Source organism: Heterodontus francisci, chromosome 34 (assembly GCF_036365525.1).
Source record: "Heterodontus francisci isolate sHetFra1 chromosome 34, sHetFra1.hap1, whole genome shotgun sequence".
NCBI lineage: Eukaryota > Metazoa > Chordata > Chondrichthyes > Heterodontiformes > Heterodontidae > Heterodontus > Heterodontus francisci.
This window is the reverse complement of record NC_090404.1, coordinates 33430955-33449108: the sequence shown is the minus strand read 5'-3', so window position 1 is coordinate 33449108 and position 18154 is coordinate 33430955. Positions and strand designations below refer to the sequence as shown.

Here is an 18154-nt window from a genome sequence, read left to right as displayed (position 1 = left end):
GGGACTATGATGTGACGATAATGAAGACCGGGCTCAAAAAAGGACTGGACTGGGCACCAAATATTCCTGGATACAACATGTTTACTAAAGATAAGGGTGAAAAGAAACGTGGATGTGTAGTTTTAATTACTAAGCAGAATATTTCAGACCTGGAGAGACAGCATGTCCTGGAGGATATAAGTTCTTCACCACGAACGTTTCCCTCGCTTTATGTCTTGGTCTGTTGTAAACCAGTTCAAAGCGATTGCTGTGATGAGTCAAAAGTTCTATTACCATTGTATTCTGGGACTACCAGGGTGGTAAAAGGCGATTGGAAGATGATTGAGGTGCATAGTTGAAAGTGAAGATAATACCCTCATTTAATAAGTTTATTTTATGAATTGTGTGTTTTTTGTTTGAATGCCATTTAAAAAGGGGCACGTTTGTTCGAATTTATTTATTCGTTTGATGTCACGGGGTATTGTCCAAATTGACCAATAAAAAGAGTAGAAGGTGAACTCGGTTTCTTTTTTGTCCCCTCCAGCATTTCCTCTGTACCTATGTTTATAGGCACAAGAGAGTGGCTGAGAGGCGGAGCCTTTACATTGGAGAACAATGCATGGAACAGTACATGATTCCATTTTAGTGCCTATCCTAACCTTAAATTCCAAATAATTCCCAGCAGGGATAGTGATGCCCCTGCATTAAACAGTTAAACTTGATATCTGATGACAGATCAGATGTCGGACTCTCTGTCTCCCACATGAAGGCCCGTAAATATGACCCCGAGCTTCCGTTGCTGGCCATTTCAACAATCCCCCCTCCCACACCCACACCCCCCACCCCAAACCCCAACCCCGCTCTCATGTTCTCATCTGTGTCCTGGGATTGCTGCAGTGTTCCAGGGAATATCAATGCAAGCTCGAGGAACAGCATCTCATTTACCGATTTGGCACACTACAGCCTGGCAGACTGAACATTGAGTTCAATAATTTCACAGCATGACGGCCCCGCCCCCTTTTATGTTTATTTATTTATTTTTTTCTTCTTTATTTGGTTATTTTATTTATTTTTTTTTAGTGTGTTTAGTTTGTTTCTACTGTGCCTACCCATTGTTTCTGTTTTTAAAGTTTTTTTTTAATGTTTGTGGTTGGAGTACTTTGTGCTTTGCAGTCTATTCACGCACTCTCTGTAATAACGCTTTGTCTTTCAGCACACCATTAACACACCGTTTGCCTTTGTTCCATGACCTTCTGGTCAGTTATTCTCTGTGACCTTGTCCTATCAACACCTTCTCTTTTGTTATCTCTTGCCACCCACCGCCCCCCACCCCGCCACCTCGCTTTACTTGCTTAAAATCATTTAAATTTCTAATATTTGTCGGTTCTGAAGAATGGTCACTGACCTGAAACGTTAACTCTGCTTCTCTCTCCATAGATGCTGCCCGACCTGCTGAGTATTTCCAGCCTTTCTTGTTTTTATTTCAGATTTCCAGCGTCTGCAGTATTTTGCTTTTATTCATGTTACAACACTGATTTGTGCGGTGATACGGCATTGCTTATACATTCTTAAATTCACAAAATAGAGAAGCATCTGAAAGTGAGTGACTATTTTTGTGGCCGGGGAGGCCATGTGTGACATGCACAAGAACAGTAATGGATGGGATATAATGCGCAATTCATGTTGGCTTTTACTATTTTCATTATTTAAACAATTTAACAATTCGATATAGATAGGATAAGGATTACAATCAGTGGATATTTCACCCAATTCTTTAACTGACCTCCGAATTTTCCCTGTGTCCCTGCACAAATAAACGGATTGATGCAGGAACTCAAAAGCTGAAGCAAAAATGCACTTACTTCCGGAATAAAATTTGATTAATTGAAATTGGAACCGGAAAAATAACGAAATTTCTCAACGTGGACATAAATGAAATTTATAAGAAGTAGCAAATATAATAGGAGGAAACTGCTTGAGATGCATAAGGGTAAAACGATGGATTTTCACCGCTTCTCCATCTCTGGGTCACTCTGAGTCTCTCCAATGCTGTGAGCTCAGTGTCCCCAGCAGTCACTACTGGCCATGAGAATGTATCTGACGGGCAGAGCACTGAGCAGCAAAATCAAAATTAATGGGATACAAGGGGTTAAAATGCGATGAATCCAGTCATATGTGGCCCATGCAGGTGTCGTATAAAATATTAATTTGTTGCTATAACTCATGCCGCCCTACTCCCTGTGCCATATTTTATTTTCAGCTTCCGGCAACAAATTGCAATAAATCGATCAAAGGTGAAAGTGACCGTTAACCAGGCAGAAGACTCTGTTATCGCATAGCTTATGGGAAGATGGAGACTGCATATCGGTGTGATGGACAGGAAAATGACTGGGAAACAAATAGCAACAATCGGGCTTAATATCGTAAGTGTGATAATGACCAAGAGATACGTCATTGCCATGGACACCAGGTAGTAAGTGATACTGGAGAGATCACATCTTCCTCTGGACAGGATCTCAATCACTGCCAGGTTAGCTGTAATAGAGGCAGAGAAACTAAGAGGAAGAAGGAGAGTGCATGCGTGTGAGTGAGAGAAAACAGGAGAATTACAGGTCCAACTCTCAAACAAATCATTGATTTTATCGAATTCTGTGTGGAATTTACAGCTTTAACAGCAGGTCCTGACAGGAAAACTATTGCTTAACCTCCAGGCACTTGTTGCTGTATTTAAAATAATCATCTGGATTTTAAATAAGACAGGCCAATAACATCGGACTGTAAAGTAATACCTTACTTTCCTGAATTCTTCCAGGACACCGGACTTTTGAAAAAAAAGAAAAAAAAAGGCAACAGTGACGTCAAAGGAAAGCTGCAAGGTGATTGGTTGGTGAGTCACTGCTGTTCGGGAAATATCTGGCTCAGGAACTAAGGTAAGAAAGGTCTGCAGTTTTTTTCCATATATAGTAAATATTGTTTTTTTAGGGAGTTCTGTAGTAACAAGGACCAGGGAAGAAGGGCCCTTGCGTAATTGATTTTTTTTTGATATTAAGCATCTTCAAAAAGGCTTAATTTAAAGGGTTAAGTCGTGGCAGGAGAGCTCAAAGCCGTGATGTACTCCTCTTGCTCTATGTCAGAAGCCAGAACAATTCCAGTGCCCGGGCCCATCATATGTGCAGGAAGTGTCTCCAGCTGCAGCTCATGGAAGCCCGGATTTCAGAGCTAGAGCGGCAGCTGGAGACACTGTGGAGCATCCACGAGGCGGAGAGTGTCGTGGATAGCACTTACAGAGAGGTGGTCACATGGCAGGCTTAGACTCCACAGGCAGGAAGGGAATGGGTGACCACCAGGCAGAGCAAGAGGACTAGACAGGCAGTGCAGGAATCTCCAATGGCTATTCACCTGCAAAACAGGTAGACTGCTTTGGATACTTTTGGGGCGAATGGCCTCTCGTGGGAAAGCAGCAACAGCCCAATTCGTTGCACCATGGTTGGCTCTGCTGCACCGGGGAGGAGTAAAACATTTGGGAATGCATTAGTTATAGGGATTCAGTTATAAGGGGAATAGATAGGCGTTTCTGTGGCCGCAAAAGAGACTCCAGGATGGTATGTTGCCTCCCTGGTGCTAGGGTCAAATGTCTCTGAGCGGTTACAGGACATTCTGATGGGGAAGGGTGAACAGCCAGTGGTCGCGGTACACATTGGTACAAACGATGTAGGTAAAAAAAAAAGACGTCCTAAGAGCAGAATATAGGGAGTTAGGAAGTAAGTTGAGAAGTAGGGCCTCAAAGGTAGTGATCTCAGGATTAATACCAGTGCCACGTGCTGGTCAGAGTAGAAATAACAGTATATATCGGATGAATATGTGACTGAAGAGTCGGTATGAGGGGGAGGGTTTTAGATTCCTGGGACATTGGGACGGGTTCTTGGGGAGGTGGGACCTGTACAAACTGGACGGGTTACACCTGGGCAGGCCTGAGACTGATATCCTAGGGGGAGTATTTGCTAGAGTGGTTGGGAAGTGTTTAAACTAAAATGGCAGGGGGATGGGAACCTTTGCAAGGAGTCAGAGGAGGGAGGATCAAAGACAAGAACAAAAGATAGAAAGGGGAATAAGAAAAGTGATAGGCAGAGAAATCAAGGGCCAGAATAATAAAGGAACACAGTGAAAAATAATGGGAAGGGGACAAGTAACGTTAAAAAGGCAAGCCTTAAGGTTTTGTGCCTTAACGCATGGAGCATTTGCAATAAAGTGGATGAATTAATTGTGCAAATAGATGTTAACGGTATCATATAGTCGGGATTTCGGAGACATGGCTGCAAGATGACCAGGCATGGGAAATGAACATCCAGAGGTATTCAGTATTTAGGAAGGACAGAAAAAAAACAAAAGGTGGTGGAGTTGTATTGCTGGTTAAAAAAGACATTCACGCAATAGAGAGGGAAGATATTAGATCTGCCGATGTGGAATCTGTATGGGTAGAGCTGAGAAACACTAAGGGGCAAAAAACGTTCGTGGGGGTTATAAAAATATCCCCAAAACTGTAGTGGTGATGTTGGGAATTGCATTAAGCAGGAAGTTAGCGATGCATGCGATAAAGCAAAATTTGTAATTATGGGTGATATTAATCTGTATATAGATTGTGAAAATCAAATTCGTCATAATATCATAGAGGAGGAATTCTTGGAGTGTATACAGGATGGTTTTTCTGGATCAAAACGTTGAGGAACCAACTGGAGAACAAACCATCCTAGACTGGGTATTGTGAAATGAGAGAGGAACAATTGACAATCTAGTTGTGCGAGACCCCTTGGGGATGAGCGATCATAATATGATAGAATTCTTCATCTAGATAGAGAGTGACGTAGTTGATTCTGAGACTAGGGTGCTGAATCATAGTAAAGGAAACTACGAAGGAATGAGGCGTGAGTTGGCTATGATGGGTTGGGAAACGTTACTTAAAGGGATGAAGTGGAAAGGCAATGGCAAATATTCAAAGAGCACATGGATGAAGTGCAACAATTGATTATTCCTGTCTGGCACAAAAGTAAAACGGGAAAGGCAGCCAAACCATTGCTTACGGGGGAAATTAGAGATAGCATTAAATCCAAGGAAGAGGCATATAAATTCACCAGAAAAAAACCAACAGACTTGAGGATTGGGATCAGTTTAGAATTCAGCAAAGGAGGGCCAAGGAATTGATTAAGAAGGGGAGAACAGAGTATGAGAGCAAGCTTGTGGGGAACATAAAAACTGACTGTAAAGGTTTCTATAGGTATGTGAAGAGAAAAAATATTAGTGAAGCCAAGTGTAGGTCCCTTGCAGTTGGAAACAGGGGAACTTATTATGGGGAACAAAACCATGGCTGACCAACTAAATGAATACTTCGTTTCTGTCTTCAAAAAGGCGAGGGGGGGGGGGGTGCAAACATTTATTTTATGATACAGCACTAAAACAGGCCCTTCGGCCCATCGAGTCTGTGCCGACCAACAACCACCCATTTCATACTAACCCTGCAGTAATCCCATATTTCCTATCACCTACCTACACTAGGGGCAATTTACAATGGCCAATTTACCTATCAAACTGCAAGTCTTTGGCTGTGGGAGGAAACTGGAGCACACGACGAAAACCCACAGGTTCACAGGAAGAATTTGCAAACTCCGCACAGGCAGTACCCAGAATCGAACGCGGGTCCCTGAAAATGGGAGGCTGCAGTGCTAACCACTGCGCCACTGTACCACGCATAAAATTTCATATTAGAAGTGTTGGGGAACACAGGGATTAGTGAGAGAGAGTATCTGAAGGCAATCAGTATGAGTAAAAAAATGGTGTTGGGGAAATTGATGGGATTGATGGCCGACAAATCCACAGGGCCTGATGTCATCCCAGAGTATTTAAGGAAGTGACCCTAGAAATAGTGGATGCATTGGTGGTCATCTTCCAAGATTCTATAGACTCTGGAACAATTCCTAAAGATTGGAGGGTAGCTAATGTAACTCCACTATTTAAAAATGGGAGATAGAGAGAAAGCAGGGAATTGTCGACCAGTCAGCCTGACGTCGGTAGTGGGAAAAATTCTAGAGTCCATTATCAACCATTTTATAGCAGAGCACTTGGAGAACATTGGTAGAATCGGGCAGAGTCAGCATGGATTTACGAAAGGGAAATCTTGCTTGACAAATCTACTAGAATTCTTCGAGGATGTAACTTGTAGAGTTGAAGAGGGACAGCCAGTGGATGTGGTTCATTTGGACTTTCAGAAGGCTTTCGACAAAGTCCCACATAAGAGATCATCGTGTACAATTAAAGCGCATGGGATAGAGGGTAGTTTATTACGATGGATATAAAATTGGTTGGCAGACAGGAAACAAAGAGTGGGGATAAATGGGTCTTTTTCTGAATGGCAGGCAGTGAGTAGTAGGGTCCTGCAAGATCGGTGCTAGGTCCCCAGCTATTCACAATATATATTTGTGATTTAGATGAGGGAACTAAATATAATATCTCCAAATTTGCAGATGACACAAAACTGCATGGGAAGATAAGTTGTGAGGAGGATGCTGAAGGGCTTCAGGGTGATTTGGACAAGTTGAGTGAGTAGGCAAATGCATGGCAGATGATGCATTATAAAGTGGATAAATGTGAGGTTATCCACTTTGGCCGCAAAAAGAGGAAGGCACATTATTATCTGATCGGCTATAAACTGAGAGAGGAGAATATGCAGCGAGACCTGGGTGTTCTCGTACACCAGTCGCTGAAGGTAAGCATGCAGGTGCCACAGGCGGTAAAAAAGACAAATGGTATGTTGACCTTCATAGCGAGACGATTCGAGTACAGGACCAGGGATGTCTTGCTGCAATTATACAGGGCCTTGGTGAGGCCACACCTGGAATATTGTGTGCAGTTTTGATCTCCTTAGCTGAGAAACGATGCTCTTGCTATAGAGGGAGTTCAGAGAAGGGCTACCAGACTGATTCCTGGGATGGCGGGACAGACGTATGAGGAGAAATTGAGTCGGTTAGGATTATATTCGCTGGAGTTCAGAAGAGTGAGGGGGATCTCATAGAAACCTATAAAATTCTAACAGGACTTGACAGGGTAGATGTAGGAAGGATGTTCCCGATGGTGGGGGAGTCCAGAACCAGGGGTCATAGTCTAAGGATATGGGGTCAATCTTTCAGGACTGAACTGAGGAGACATTTCTTCGGCCAGAGAGTGGTGAGCCTGTCGAATTCGCTATCACATAAAGCAGCTGAGGCCAAAACATATGTTTTCAAGAATGAGTTAGATACAGTTCTTGGTTTTAAAGGGATCAAAGGGTATGGGGCGAAAGCAGGAGCAGGTTACTGAGTTGGATTAACAGCCATGATCATCATGAATGGCGGAGCAGTTTCGAATGGCCGAATGGCCTATTCTTGTTCCTATTTTCTGTGTTTTTCTGTGAAGACAAACCTCGCAGCTAGATGTGAGAGCAGTTACACGGTGGAGTCACCTTTAAGGACAACACCAAATGTCAAGGATGGCAGAGGGGTGCTTTAGGGTGACCTACAGGTCACCGAAGCCTCCCTGATCACTCTCCTCCAGGCTGTATGGCTGTCCTTTGCACCAGCGATGGTAAGAAAAGGCCCTCCCACCTGGGTAAGGCAGCCTGGCTGGAGATGGAAAAGGAGCAGAATATCCGTTGGACCATCCAGCGTCAAAGGGTTCAATAAAGGAAGCGGACGAACGATCACTCTCCCAGCCTGCCAGGGCACTCTAGGCCTCTTGTGCACAAGGTATGAACGCCAAAGTTATCCACAGGCAAAGGGCCATCATATCATCAGCCTTCCTACAGTCAGCCTGCTAGCACAGAAGTGGCACCACGTGGAAGCATCTGCAAGCATTTCCAAAAAGTATCGTGACACAAATGGGTCTGGATGGGTAACACAACAATGTCGGAAGGCCGCAAATAAAATCGTCTTCACTAACATGTGCGTTGCTCTTACTCTGTGAATGAAGTGTGCCAGCATATATCGATCGTGGCTCCTCCCATGACACCATTGGCCTTTCAGAGCCATGCCAGTATCACTCATGTGCGCCTCCATGGATGCAGTAATTTGGACAATGGCTTAGTATTCTGCTGTCAGTAATGCTGGACACAAAGCTGTTGCAGATGTGGGCAGCTACACAGCAGGTGAGAAAACGTGATATGTGGCTTGCAGAGCTCATGTCGGCTCCTTTTGGAGCGGAGAGCCTTTCTCTGATTAACCACTACCATACATCCCGAGCTCACTGCCAGCCCTGGATGCAGAGCCTGGCTGCCATCTGCCCTCCCATGTAGCTTTCCTACTGTAGGTCCTCAGCGTCCTCATAGTCGGTGAAGGAATCCTGTTGACGTCTCTCCTCATCATGCCAGGCCTACCCCCTATTGGGTGCATGGTTGTGCAAAGCACAGTGAGTAGCAAAGAAAGGAGCTAGCTTTTTCGGCCCATAGTACAGAGCATCACCCTATCCATCCAGGCACTGGAAGTGCTTTTTCAGCATGCCAATTGTCTGCTCAATGGTGGCTCTTGTAGCTCAGTGGCTGGTGTTGTATCTCTCCTCTGTAGCAGTGTGGGGTCGATCACTGGTGTTGCGGGTCATGTCTGTAATGGATAGCCCTTGTCTCCAAGAAGTCACCCCTCCATCTGGTCCAGTTCAGTGTACAGTGGTGGCAGCTGGGACTGGCGCTGGATCCAGGTTTCATGGCATCTTCCTGAGAAGCGGCCATAGATTTGCATGAAGCATCTGTGGTGATCACATACCAGCATCAGCTAGATTGAGAAGATTGTTTAATGGTGACGTCTGCAGGTGCTAGCCTGGTGGGTGACCTGATGGCCGCATGGGTGCAGTCTATGAACATTAAAACCTATGGTTCGCCCAAAACCAATGGCTCTCTGTGCCTGGATTTGAGAGTCTGCCCTGAATCGGACATACTCACTGGCCCTCTGTTGCAGGGTGTGGGTGACCTCCCTGATGCAGCGGTGCACTGCTGACTGTGTGACCCCAGAAAGGGCTCCAGTGGGCCCCTGAAAAGCTGCAAGGGCATCAGGCTTGAGAACCACTGCTATCATGAGGATCGCAGGCATAGGATGTCCACCGAAGCCCATGGATTGCAAGTCATCTTTCAGCAGGGCACAGAGGCATTGAGACAGGGCATTGAGAGTTATCCTTTAATGGTGACCTATGTAGGTGGTAGCCTGGCGGGAGGCCTGATGGCCACATGGGTGCGGTCTGTGAACCCAAAAAACAATGGTTCTCCATCAATGGCGCTGAAACCAGTGACCATCTGTGCTTGGATGTGAGAGTCCATCCTGAAGCGCACATACTCACTGGCCCTCCGGTGCAGGGCATCGGTGACCTCCCTGATGCAGCGGTGCACTGCTGACTGTGTGACTCCATAAAGGTCTCTGGTGGGCCCCTGAAATGCTGCACAAGCGTCAAACTTAAGAACCGCTGCCACTATGGACACCGCAGGCATAGGATGTCCACCGTTGAGGTCATCGTTGAGCAGGGCACAGAGATGTGTCATCACCCTCTTTACATGCACAATCACCTCTGAAACCAGGGCTCTGACATTCGATGGCATGACATGTGTGGCCTGTAGCTGCACGGCTCCTGTAATGGTGATCTCCCCATGGGGGCTGCTGCTCACGACCAGAGGCCTCTACGTGGACCATACCTGCCTGTTGATTTTGCCTCCAGCACTTAGAGATCCTCAGGAGCAGACGATCACACAATGTAGGATGAGCCATTCCCATTTCCATGTGATCAATAAAATTGAGCCATTCATTTATTCGAAGGTTCCTAACAGGGCAGGGATTGGTGTTGGCAGGTACATCAGGTGCTTTCATGGATCAACTATGCGCTTTGGCATGGCATTGCCCATCTTGTCCAACACTCAGAGTGGCACAGCATGACCACATCAATATCCTACCAGCTGCATCGATTGCGACCACCATCCATATAACCTTAACGTTCCTACCCTTTCTGGCACCCTCCCCACACACAGGGTATCGAGAGTGCCATTGCTCCTTCACATGCACAAACAAATGCAGAGCCTACACTGCTTACGGAGGGAGGGTACTCAGTACCTCCCCTCATGCCTGCAGAGCTTTCCCTCCAGTAATCCCAGACCCCCTTCCTTCTCCATTATTGAAGGCAGAATGAGACCCCTGTGTTCCCCCTTCCTCCCTTTTCGAATTCAGAGTGAGATCCCTGTAATCCCCCCTCCCTCCTCCCTTCCCGTGTGCAGAGTTCAGACCCCTGTATATCTAGACTTAGCTTCACTGTCCAGACTCCTGCTTCGGCTGCCAGTCCGGTTTTCTATTCGTGAACGCGACGGCACGTGACGGCCGCCCATGCTACGTAAAATGAGGAAGTGCGGAGTGAGAGGTGGCGGGATGGATAATCTGCAGAGGTAAGTACAATTCTACATATTCCAGTTGGGGTGCCGCCGCAGAGCGGCAGTGGTGGGGGGCGGTGTTGAGTTGGGGTGCACACCGAGGACCCGCCACCACCGGAAATTTGCGGTGGGCCCTTCCCCACGTCGCGCGTCAAGGCGGACCTCTTTCCATAGTATTTTGCCTGCCCCCGCGTCGTGAGCCGCGGGGTCGAGGGTCCTGTAAAATTCAACCCAATGAGTGTAGAATTAAAACAAAAACAAGAAATGCTGGAATCACTCAGCAGGTCTGGCAGCATCTGTGGAAAGAGAAGCAGAGTGTAGAATTAAACCCAGTCAGTCAGCACATTCAGGAGAGGAGAAGGAGGGGAACCAGTGAGTGCAGAACTCATCTTCTTGTCAGTTATTCTCTGTGATCCTCTGTCCTATCAACACCTTCCCTTTTGTTATCTCTTGCCCCAGCCCTGCTTTATTTGCTTCTAACCTATTACATTTCCAACCTTTGCCTGTTCTGATGAAAGGTCACTGACTTTAATCGTTAATTCTGTTTCTCTCTCCACAGATGCTGCCAGACTGCCGGGTATTTCCAGCATTTTTTTTTTGTTTTTATTATATTAGTGCTGAACTAAAGCTGTCATTCTTTACCATACCGCTGGCAAGTTTCTCCACATCTGTGAAGATAAACTCAAACTAATTACATATTGCTTAAATTTAATGTAAGCATTGAATGAATTCACATTATAAGTAAATGTGTAGTTGTCAGCAATTAATCCTCAGTTATCTAATCATCAGTTATTATTAAACAATTTGTGTTTCCAACAACAGATATACCGCTCTCTAGTGACTGCACCTTGATATGATGGGAAAGATTCTGTGCGAGCGTGACCCTAAAAGATATGCCGCTAAAAGTACCAAGAAAAAAATTAATTTAAGTTCATTAAGGAAAATACAGCAGAATCAAGATGTATTAAATACCAATATGAGTGCTTCCTCGTTAGTTTAGTGGCTAGTATCCCCTGACAGGCGGGAGACCGGGGTTTAATTCCCCGACGGGGAGGCGTGAGTGTTTCGGAGGCCACCCGAGGGCGGAAAGGGTCAGATGTTTCAGGGCGGCACAGTGGCACAGTCGCACAGCTCCAGGGACCTAGGTTCGATTCTGGGCACTGCCTGTGCGGAGTTTGCAAGTTCTCCCAGTGACCACGTGGGTTTCCGCCGGGTGCTCCAGTTTCCTCCCACAGCCAAAGACTTGCAGGTTGATTGGTAAATTGGCCGTTGTAAATTGCCCCCAGTGTTGGTAGGTGGTAGGAGAATGGTGGGGATGTGATAGGGAATGTGGGATTAACGTAAGATTAGTATAAATGGGTGGTTGTTGGTCGGCACGGATTCGGTGGGCCGAAGGGCCTATTTCAGTGCTGCATCTCTCTATGACTATGACTGTATGACTAAAAGTGAAGCCTGGAGTGTAAAAAAGGCGTAGAGATAGGAATGAAAAAAATGAATGTAGCAAGTGAAGAAGATGTAAACAATTGTTTTTTTTTCCGTTACATTCTGCCGGAAAAAAAAATCAAACTCTGGACCGAGTGTAGCAACACAGGCTGCAAACAATCTAAATACTATTTTGCCTCAGTCTTTACTAAGGAGGGGGCAGCTAATAGATTTTATCTGGAAATGGGAACTAGAGGGTCTTTCAGAGGTTAGCTGTGACGCTATTCACACTCTCGTCAGCATGGTTGTTTAACAGCTGTGAAAACTGAAGATGAATCCATCTCAGGGGTTTGATGAGATGCATTCCAGGATCCATATAGAAATATGGGTGAAAGTAAAAGTACATTGAGCACAAATTTAGAAGAAATTATTCAAATCCGGAGAGTTGTCTGTGGCAGAAAAAGCAGATCTATGCCATTTTGTAAGGTTGGAAACGTGACCCTGGAAACTGCAGACCTGTGAGTTACATGTACATTGTGGGTAAAGCTGTGAAAACACTTATTAAAAATAAGATCATGGAGCATCTGGGTAGAAATATAATCTTAAAATATATTCAATGTGTGTTCACGAATGGGAGAGATTTGCCAACCTAGTTAGTTAGTTTTCTTCCAGCGTGTGATAGGAGCTTGATAGGGTTAAGGCAGTGAATGTGCTGCACTTGGACTTGTGTAAACGTCCTCTGAAAAGGATGTGACTGTGAAGTATAAAGCAGAAATCTGTCAAAATATTTAAAAATCGATTTGTAGTTGTTTGATCGATATACCCCAAAGGCTGGTGATATAGGCATTGTCATTGCCCTGGAAAAATGTTGCCAGCAATTTCCACAGAGATCTGTTTTGAACCACGTTAGTTTAATAGCTTTTAAGTGATTGGGAATGAGGATTCACCAGAGAAACACTACATTTGCGTGTGAAATAAAACAATGCAGGTGGTGGACTACAAAGCTGAAGAGGATAAGCTACGGGAGAATTAGATTACATACAAAATGGCAGACAGGCGACAAATGACATTTAATGTCGAGAAATGCATAGTACGTCACATGGAGAGAAGAAATTCAAACAATGGACCGTCACTTAAATTAAAAGAAATTAATTTGCATGGAAAATAAATAAAATGTGCTGTATTTTTTGATTGACAATAAATTGAAGCTATCACAACAATGAACACAGCAAATTCAACATTGGAATGTATCAAAGGGGATGATTTTGAGCAGAAATCATGCGGTGATCTTGTCACCTTATAAATCATTGCTGCGACCTCACTTAGAACGCTGCATACTTTCTGGACACCGCAGGATATTGCAGCTACTGAATGGACACTAAAGAGAGTAAACAGAATGATTAACGTGACAGATTGAATTGGATTGTGAGGAACGCTTATGTATATTGAGCATATTCTCATTGGAAAATGGAAGGTCGAGGGTTGGTATGCTTTCTGATTTCCAGATTCAAATGGGACTAGATAATGTAAAGCTCGACAAGTTTTCCAGAACAGGAGAACCAGAGGTCAGAGGCTGTGATGAAGGGAATAAATTAAAAACCAATCTACAGAAGCAATACTTCACTGAGTGGTCGATCTGTGGAGCAAACTCCCTACAGCTAAGTTGGAAGCAGTTAATATTGATTCTTACAATGCAAATTAGTCAGATTTCATTCACAGGATACCATTTTGGGATACGGTATGTGAGAAATTTGGGACATGACATGTGGTAAATGTAGGAAGTGCGGTATTGCTCGAGAGGAAGAGGTGACTGCGTAAATATGGTTCTCAAATTTCTCCACCACGGGGGTGTAGCTTGCCTCATGTCTCAGTCTGTTGTAGGCTAGTTTATAACGATTGCTGTGATTCATTCAAAAAATCTATTGACATTGTTTCATGGGAACCATCGCACTACTTGGATGGTCGAAGGCAAAGTGACTGGAGTGCATAGTCGATAGTGAATATCATTTAATTTGATGCATTTTTTTTCTGATTTGGATCTTTATTGACTGTATCCCTTTTTAAAAGGAGGCACTTTTTTTCCTAATGATTTTATTCAGTTTTATGGAACAGGAGTGTTGACATAATTGGCCAATGAAAAGAGTGGAAGGCGAACAGTCTCTTTCCTCCAGCATTTCCACTGTTCCCATGTTTATAGGTACATGTGTGCGTCTGTGAGGTGGTGCCTATGGATTGGAAAACTATGCATGGGGCAGTAGACGATTCAATTTCAGAGCCTATCCTACCCTTAAGGCACTAAACATTCCCAGCAGACATAGTGATGCCCCGTCATTAAACAGTTAAACTTGATATCTGATAATAGATCAGATGTCCGACTCTGTCTCCCATGTGACTATAGCGATACTTCTGTACCGTTGGGGCTGATGTGAATGTTCGATGCTCGAGTCAGCATGGGGAAGGGAACCAGAAACTAAGTAAGAGGCATGTTACAACGCTGAATTGCGTGGCTTTGTTTATGCATCCTTAAATTCACACAATGGAGATGCATCTCAAATCGAGTGACGTTCTCAGGGAGGGGAGTCCTATGTGACATGAAAAAGAACAGCAATGGAAGGAATATACCGTGCAATTGATGTTGGAGTTTATCATTTTCGTCATTTAAACAATTTAAGAATTAGACTCAGTGGATAGTTCACTCCATTCTTTATCTCCTCTCTGAATTTTCTCTGGGTTCCTGCATAAATAAACGGATTGACACAGGAACTCAAAAGCTGAAGCATATATCCGCCTTCCTGCAGAATAAAATTTGATTGATTAAAATTGGAACCAGAAAAATAAGTAAATTTCGCAATTCGGATATAAAGAAAATTTATAAGAAATGGCAAATATAACAGGATGAAACTGCCCGAGATGCAGAAAAGTAAAACGATGGATTTTTTCCGGCTTTCCATCTCTGGGTCACTTTGGGTCTGTCCATTTCTGTGGGCTCGGAGTCTCCTGCGGGATCCACTGGCCGCTAGAATGTGTCTGACGGTCAGGGCATTGAGCAGTAAAATCAGAATGAATGGGAGACAAGGAGTTAAAATGCGGTGAATCCAGTCATATGCGACCCATGCAGGTGACGTATAAAATATTAATTTTATGCTGCAGAACCAGGGTACACTGTTAATTATATACAAAGGTTTATATATAAAATACAAGAAGATGTTTTTTAAACAACTCACTACAGACACGATTCCTATAACCCAAGCTGCCGTTTTCTCGGTGCAGTATTTTATTTTCAGCTTCGGGCAACAAATGGCCATGTATCGATCAAAGGTGAACGTGACTGTTATCCAGACAGAACTGTCTACGATGGCATTGTTTAGGACAACACGAAGACTGCATACGGGCGTGATGGACAAGAAACTGTCTGGGAAATAAACACCAGCAATCCGGTTGAATATCACAGCAGTGATCATAACCAGGAGATCCGTCACCGCCATGGACATCAGGTAGTAAGTGATACATCTGGAGAGTCCGCATCTTCCTCGGGACAGGATCACAATCACTGCTAAGTTAGCTGTAATAGAGGCAGAGAGATTGAGAGAAAGAGGGAGAGTGTATACGTGTGTGAGCGAGAGCGAACTGGAAATTTGTTGGTCCAAATTCGAACAAAATCATCCTATTTATAGAATTCGGTATTAAATTCACAGCTTTGACACATGATCTTGAGTAGACAACTATTGCTTAACCTCTCAGCACTTGTTTCTGTGTTTAGAATTATCATCTAAATTGAAGATAAGCCAGGTCATTAACAACAAAATATAATGTAATACAATGAAACATAATGGAGAACAAGAAGGCATCGAAAATCCATTGCAACCAAAATAGGAACATGAAGCAGACAAGAAAAATAACATCAGTAACATATTTTAGCAGATATTTAAGAGGGCAAAACATACAATCACCGACAATAAACTAACAAGAAAGGGTGGGCGGGGCGGGAAACTTACATTTAAAAAGGAGTATATTCTGCTAAGGACCTAAAACGCCGTCATCTGATGAATTACCGTAAAATGAATCATTGTTGGAAGATTCGACTGTCAACGTGCTCGAAAAGAAGCTCAAACAGATAGAAGGAGAGACAGTGTTTTCTAAATTCCGGAGGGGATGTTATTGAAGATGTTAGCCTAACTCTGACCGATTCTCTCGTTATTCACCTGGGAATTTCGGTGTCGATTTAAACCACCAGAGGAAAGTTCCCTCTGACAATGCAGCAGTACCCCAGTACTGTGCTGAGCTGCCGGCATAGCTTCGTCCTATCATGGGTATTGAAATTGAAACTTTTTGACTCAGATGCGAGAGATGCCATCAATTATACAAAATATGGAGAAAAGATTGAAGACGGGAACATGGGACATGACCAGCGGCTTGGAGCAGAAGAAACATTCACACTGAGTAGTGGTCACTGTAGAGCAGTCAGCAGCAACTAATGTGGAAGAGGAGAGCCGGGCTGCAGCAGTGAGAGTACAGACTGAGAGCAGAAACACTGAGCGCTCTGGGTTTAGGGGAAGTACGGATTCATTCATAAAATGGCCACTTGTTACATTTCTTATATTTCTGTCAACAACTCGATGCTTTAGAATGTTCCTTCAATAAATTCAGTAATTAAATTCAGTCAAGAGTTATTTAATTATTGAATAACTTTAGTCAGTGAATCATTTGTGAAAATCAGACATCAACACTTACTGCCAGTAACGCTATATATCTCCACATACACCGTGATAACAGTGTGATAATTCACCCACAGTGAACTGTGCCAATAACACACAAAAATTACATTTTCACCGTGATAACAGTATGATACTTCACCCACAGTGAACAGTATCAGTAATACAATCGAACTACATTTACACTGTGATAACAAAGTGATAATTCCCCCCACAGTGAACAGAATGGAACTGCAGTTACGCCGTGAAATGGCACAAGGGAAGGGGTGAAATTAGTGGCACTAAATTCTCCTTTTAAGTAGGAGAAAGTACACTTTATAATGGGAAAATGATATGGCTGAAGAGGAGAAATTATGCCGTGAAAGTAGAACCTGATGCTGGCAAGTGGGAGAGCTTATGGGCAATGTTGAAACATTCTTCCAGTAATAGGGAGAAATTACACTTCTGAAGGGGAAAAACGATATAATTAGTGACGGGAAATTATATCAGTAAATGGGGAAAAACAGCCGTTAAGATGAAGAATTTATAGCATTAAAATGGAAAAGAATGATCATGTAAAGGGGGAAAATTATACCAATTGGAGGGACGCAATTAAGTCCCGTTAAGGTGGAGAAATTAACACGTTACAGAAAGAAAGGATATTCATAACGTAGAGAAGTGTTACTGGTAAATGAAAGCAGTGACACAGATAAGCAATGATTCCTGTAATGAATAATTAACTACAACACCTTACCTGGAACCCCGATAGCTGCAAGGACAGGATAATAAATGGCAAACACCAGGCCTGTTGGTGCTACGTGCATTTCTCTCAGGAGCTCTGAGCACGCTCTCAACTACACCATAAGATTATCACATTTATACCGATGTCAAGCTCCAGGGAAATAATTAGATGGTTTCATGTTTTGCATTAATTGCATAAGCAGATTAGTGCAGTAGCTGCCAGAGTCATGTTGTTGTTTTGATGGAATGGAATGGTTTTCCAAGGGACTTGACACATCTCTAAAGTGAACTATCCAGAGATTATTATACGATCCTAGTTACAGTTACGATAATGAAAAACTTCAAGAAGCGGTAGCGATGGTGAAAGAGAACGTTTTATACGAGGAATCATCAGATTGTAAACATTTTGATGTTGAGTTAAGTGGCCTCGGCACAAGATGTAACTGACAGAGATATGCCAGTCCTGAAGGAAGTTGTAGCCAAGTTCTCTCTTCTGATCACTCTTCAGCTCCTGTCAATATGATCTGGGGCACATACACCTGAATCCAAATCTGTCTGAGATGGTGCATACACTTCAACATGGCTGAATGTATTCAGCGCAGATCACCCGAGGCCAACGTGGGTACTTTCAGTGCGCATAGGTGCAATTATGCATGTTTATGCTTTGTGTGAAAACGTCCAGTTCAGCACGGTTGAGTTCACTATTGATGGTCTATTTCAGTACCGTTATGTTCAGTGAAAACATGTCCAGTTGAACGCATTTACATTTCGTGTGGACAGGTAAAGGTCGTCACGGTTACATGCTGTGTGGAGAGGTCAATTTCAGAACGGTTATAATCTGTGTTCATAGGTTTCGTTCAGCACAGTTACTCCGTTGTTGACTGGTTCAGTTCGGTTACAT

The 18154-nt window shown here is 43.8% G+C and overlaps 1 protein-coding gene across 1 annotated transcript; it reads right to left on the bottom strand.

Moving 5' to 3' along the window:
- Window positions 1-14475: 14475 nt before the first annotated feature.
- LOC137348523 (probable G-protein coupled receptor 139) lies at window positions 14476-17336 on the bottom strand. The gene is made up of 2 exons (XM_068013832.1): window positions 17267-17336; window positions 14476-15383 (listed from the first exon to the last, which is right to left on the bottom strand). Exons 1-2 carry the CDS (start codon window positions 17334-17336, stop codon window positions 14476-14478), a joined length of 978 nt encoding a protein of 325 aa, XP_067869933.1.
- Between the last annotated feature and the right edge of the window lie 818 nt (window positions 17337-18154).